Genomic DNA, 6,000 nt, shown 5'->3' on the forward strand with positions numbered 1-6,000 from the left:
GAATTTCACCCACTTCTTTACACCTGTAAACCTGTGATGTGACAATTAAGATGATTCCGATTCTAAGAAAAGTGTGATTAATATTAGACAATTGACGAGAAGATCAAAGCATCTTGGGTGCCATCTGAATAACAAAATGGGGCCAAATATTGGATTAAATGCAAAGAAAATGGCATGTTCCAACAAATGCCATGAGACCCAACATAAGATTATTCATAGACTAAATGTGCCCCCAGCTATACGATGTAGTGTATATTAGCCTATATAATCTTATGTGGTCATGCCCTAAAATTGTCATTTTCGAACTCTTTTTGCATTTACAAGAGGAATGGCAAGTTATTGGGTTGTACAAATGTACCAGAATGAGTACATTCAAATGGCGTTTTGTAAGCATACATGGTTGTTGACTATTGATGTTGTTGTTAATATTGTTATTCTTATTACTGTTTTTATGCTTGTTTTTGTCTTAAGAGTTATGTCTTGTCTATGTTCAATGTGAACTTGTTGTCAAAAAAAAAAGACAAAAAGTAAGACTAGAAGATGCATATGTCATGTACTTAAATATTTCACTTTTAGTATCTGTGACATGAATAATAAAGTAGGCCTATGCGTTTATATCAGTGTGATGAAATAAGGAGGGAGGAAGAGAATTGGTCAATTCAAATGTGACTCATAACTAAATTTGGGATGATGGAAACAATACTGCCAACTTCCCAAATTAACTGCTATGTTAAAGCAAATTAATTATTTTTCAGGGACTCTTCATGGAATGTTGTTCTCTTTACTACTGAGGACTTGCCGTGATGATTTTTACCAAAAAATTGTGATTCTTGTGATTGTGTAAAAATGTTAGCAAAAATGTACTATCATAATTTAATTATGTTAACTGTGCGAGTTCGGGCTTGATATGCCATGACATTGTTTTAAATGCCTTCTCCTTTGGCTTAAAAACATAGAAGTAATAGTTATGGTTTCATATGACAATGATATTTAGATAAAATCAGTCCCAGTCATTGCCTAAAATCCTGAAATCGTCTAGCAATAAATTATTCAGCAATTATTCAGCCCCTTTTTCCTTAAACAAAATGGTTTTCCCCAGCTCTAGTACAAACCCACTACTCTAAACAGGAATTTTACATTTTAATTGCGTCTTAATTACATCCACTTATGTTTGGTAAACAATGATTTGGCCAAACTATAGTCTTTTAAGATTTCACACATTCCTGGCCTATTACTCTTCACACCGAACTAGCACATCCAATTCCATGGAACTCACAATGAAAGTAATGTTTCTTTCTATCATTTGAAGCCAATGTTTAACTGACTTTGGAGGTGAAAGAGGGATATGGCTGAAGTTCCCAAACAGGGCACAACAGGCAAGGTCCCCTGACCTGGGAATGTATGCATGATTTACCACCTGACTACAAGTGTTGTTCTACTCATTGCAGGAAAATAACTAGTCAGATATACTGTATAAGTAACAGCTTCAGACAGCATGGTCAGAGGGGCAGATTATATGGGGTTCAACTCTTTTAGCAGGCACATGGCAACTAATGACAAGAGAAACTGCAGTTGAACTGACTAAAATGGTTGTCACAAAAATAAACAAAATTGACACTTAAATAATTGCTTGTTTATGTTTTTTTGTTTTTATGTATGTATACTGTAGATCTTTGTCAAAAAACAAACACTGAGTCTAAATCTAAAATAACACTGTGCAAAATGTATTAGGTTTATTGATTCAAATGTTTAGCAAACCAGGAGAAAGTAGTGGCACAATGTTAAGATGAGTGAAACGGAAGAGAAGTTAAAAATTATTTTGTGTGTAAGGTGTGTGTGTAGTAGGGTGTGTAGAAGTTCAGATGCCAAAGAGTGAGAGAGGTAAACATTCTCCCAACCAACAGTCATCCTGTTTGCGAGCGGGAACCACTGACTGGCTCCTTTCACCTCTGCTGACCACGAACAAAAGTATCATTCAGTCAAAGATGGATTGAGGGCACCAATGGTGAGCCAGCAAACTGGATCAGTGGAGTGTAAGACCCCTTCTTCCACCCCTCCTCTCACCATTGGTCCCAACTTGTGCTTGTTCACGCTATGAAAAGGACATCAATCGAGACGTGAGCCGTAACAATGCACATCCCACTACGCCATCCACTGCACGCAAAGCATGAGTTGAGCACTCAAAAACACCATGACCAGATAGCAAAATGAATCTGAGAGGGCTGTCGTAATCATTATACAGCATAAATAGGCAGCATCAGGTAGCCTACATACCTGGAAAGGGTGCAGTTGTTAGTAACGTGATTGTGTTGACTGAGGGGCCTCATTTTTCTCTAACCTCATCTGTTTTCCTGCGACAAGACTGTTTCCACTGCAGGAGCCAAGAATCACAACACCATACCAATGAACTATGGGGCTATATAGGTGAGAGTTATTCCACTGTGATTCATTATGAATTGTACAGTCTCCCAAAACAAAATAAGGATAACAATCTTTATACAGTAGCAGAAAGGGCGGTATGAATAATGCTGCATGTAGTTCAAAGCTGGAATTAAAACACCACCGTTCTGAGAAATGATTTTCTGACCTGTGGGGCTAGTGAAACCTGCAGAAGACCTGAAGTCATTGGCTGCCTGAAACCTCTCTGTTTCTGTCATTATGTATGTATGTATGTGTGTGTGTGTGTGTGTGTGTGTGTGTGTGTGTGTGTGTGTGTGTGTGTGTGTGTGTGTGTGTGTGTGTGTGTGTGTGTGTGTGTGTGTGTGTGTGTGTGTGTGTGTGTGTGTGTGTGTGTGTGTGTGTATATGCTCTCTGCACCCCTTTCTTCTAATTGCATGCACCCTCTCTAGGAAAATGTTCCATTCAACTGGTATCTTGTCAAACATGTTTGTTTCTACAACCTCAGTTCCATCTTACCAGGAGAGACTTCTAAAATCATTCATTTCTGACTTAACATTTCTTCTTTACACATCAACATGTTATTGTCTTCAGCCCCCTTTGCATTAGCCCAGTGAGGGAAGGAGCTCTACAGCTGCAATATGTCTCACTAATCCATCATGATCCCTAACCCCACTGCTCTACATACAAAAAGAAGAGGACAAGTAGAGTTCAAGAGACCGAGAACAGAGAGAGAGAGAGAGAGAGCGAGAGAGAGGAGAGAGAGAGCTTCACATTCTTAGAGGGTTGAATAAAATGTTCCTTAACCTATCAGCTTAATACATGCATATGACAAACACATATGCCACACCACTGGCAAAACAAAATGTCAGAGTTGACAAATCAACAAGCTACTATCACTTTTGCTAGGCAACAATAAGCCTAGACTTGGGAGGACCACTGCAAAAAGTGGAGAGATGTGCAAAAGCACAAAGCAGTACTAAACTCAACCTTAAAACGTTTCAGCAATCAAGGTGACAGTATGACAAAATGTGTGTGTACATATTAAACAGTCTGATATCATCGCAATCACAGCCAAGGTCATATTTCATTCTCCTTCATTTTAAAAGGTAGCGCAATGATTACACACCAACCTGCAATGAATCGCTGCCTTGACACTGTCAGGTGGTTACTCAAGTTTATGATTAACCCAGAAATTGTGAAACATTTTTGGCTAACTAACAAGGGATAGGCCCTCTATTGCCTATGGAGTTCCAGTCTTGCTCAAATAATCACAGAACTATCCATATCCACCTGTGCAAAATGTGTGCACCAAATAAATTTGATACCTTTGTTGGGCTAGTAATGGTGTCAAATGGAACCCAGAACCTGAGAATGTGTACAATAGTAATGACTTTCCCCAAACATAAATGATGTTATACTATAACTATAACAGTTGAACTATAACAGTAGTGCATTGCTGTAGTTCTAACAGGATTGCAATTCATCTCGATTGAAAGATCGAGCCATCTTAAGAATGTTGAAGTGAATACTACATGAGCCTAGCTGGAGTTCTGCCTGTTCCAGTGAGTTAATATCACATCTCAAGTAGAGGAGGGAGTGGGACACAGTAAAATATGGGACGTTGGTTTCAAGTGAATGACTGAATTTCAAAGTGAGCCATATCCATATTTCTGCAGGATGCACAATGTGCAATAGTAAATACGTTGTTTATTAGGCTCACGATGTGCTAAATTGAGACCTTGGCCGAGCAGACTGTGTAATAATAACAATCTTTAGAACATTTCCTATGGCGAGCGCGAAAGTTTACACCACTGATAGTGTCCCTCCTCAAAATAGGTTGCATATTAACAGCATGGGTCTTTGGCACTGGTGGAAAGTAACTAAGTTTAGTAAATGTACTGAAGTACTATACTTAAGTACAATTTGGAGGTATTTTCTACTTTCTTCAGTATTTACAATTGTCAATACTTTTACTTGTGCCACTACAACTCAGAGGAAAACATTGTACTTTTACTCTTCCAATTATATGAAAACTTTAGTTACTAGTAACTGTGTAGATTTTGATTATCATTACAAAAGACACTAACGACTTCAGCCATATTTTGTCCATTTGAAAATAGCAGATCTGTGTGAGCTTGTAGATCGGCTATTTTCAAATGTTTTTTTTAATACATTTTGAACTTGTGAAATGGAACATTATGCACAACGAGTACTTTTACTTTTGGTACTTTTACTACTTTAAGTATATTTTGATGCCGATACTTTTGTACTTTTTACTCAAATACATTTTGAAAACGGGAATTCTACTTGCAACAGCTAGAATTCTACATGGCAGTATTGATACTTTTACTTAAGTAAAACATGTGAGTATTCTTCCATCACTGGTCTTGAGGGGGGCACGATGCATGCATTCGCAAAAGGTTTCTTACGACCTCGATTGTTTGTAATACTTACAGGTGATAAGTGAAAGCACTCAGACCAGCTGGGATGGTGGTCAGTCCTTTCTCAGCGCAATTTGCACCCCCATCTTCATCGCAGCTGCATGAGGGCGAACACACAGCCGGAGTGGACTGCCCTCCTCCCGGCCCGGTGGCACCAAAACCAACAAAATAACACCACAAACACATCCAAAAGACAAGCACACGCATCTTCCCGTCCGTTCTGGTGCTTAAAGCAACAGAAAAAAACCTATAGATCATCTATCCCGATCGTCGACTTTTCATGTGGTTGACTTGGTTGTGGCATGAGATAAAACATTCCTTTAAAAAAAATAACAAAATTAAAAAAATATGTACATATAGTTCGTATGCAAGCGATCTATTCAAAATGTCCGCGTTTATTTCACGCGTGTTGAATTAATACGAGACTTATCTTTGAGAACTATATGGTTTTTACCTCGCAATAATAGGAACATTTCTCAAGCCGTGTCGTATTAGTCCATGGAAATAAAGTAGCACCACTGACGACAAGAACGGCAGTCTGAGTCTACCTTGCGTTATTCTATTTCTCTTCCGTTTTCGACGTCCCATTAAATAACCAAACCAAACATCGGCTCTATCGGCGCGTCGTCAACGACAGAACGATTAAATAGACGTCTTGATGTTAAAACACGCCATACAACCGCGATCATTTAGTTTGTTTCCTGTACAGCAAGATCACCGTCAGCTTTCAGCCATTTCTCACGTTCCCTTTGCTTCGCTCCCGACATCAACAGCATGCCTCTCTCTTGCTCGGCAAGGCAGGCACCCTACCGGACAACCTGCCACACTGGGCCTACTATAGTCCTGCTGCAGCAACCTGCACCACAGCGTCACTGTTTGGCAACCATTAAAGACTTTTCATCAGTGGTGGAAATACTACTCACAATTTTACTTAGGTAAGAGTATCAATACTGAAATGTAGAAATACTCTGTTTCAAAGCAAAGTCCGGAATTAAAAAAATACTTGTATCCTACAAAGGTATTGGTATCAAAATGTACTTAAAGTACTTAAAGTACCAAAAGTAGAAAGTACTCATTACGTTTTCAAATGTATGAAATGTATAAAAAAACTTTTGAAAATCTACTTGATCTACTTGCTCAGAACTACAATCTCACATGT

The 6,000-nt window shown here is 38.7% G+C and overlaps 1 protein-coding gene across 1 annotated transcript in view; it reads right to left on the reverse strand.

The window, feature by feature from the left end:
- Positions 1 to 5,648, reverse strand: part of lgr4 (leucine-rich repeat containing G protein-coupled receptor 4) — a 30,223-nt gene extending 24,575 nt beyond the window's left edge. Inside the window, exon 1 of the mRNA XM_084051855.1 lies at positions 4,855 to 5,648. Within this exon, the coding sequence (XP_083907981.1) occupies positions 4,855 to 5,099 (245 nt within the window). The 5' untranslated portion in view covers positions 5,100 to 5,648. The remainder of the gene's footprint in view (positions 1 to 4,854) is intronic.
- Positions 5,649 to 6,000: the final 352 nt, after the last annotated feature.

This window comes from Gymnoscopelus microlampas (assembly GCF_963454915.1).
Source record: "Gymnoscopelus microlampas genome assembly, chromosome: 1".
Classification (NCBI taxonomy): domain Eukaryota; kingdom Metazoa; phylum Chordata; class Actinopteri; order Myctophiformes; family Myctophidae; genus Gymnoscopelus; species Gymnoscopelus microlampas.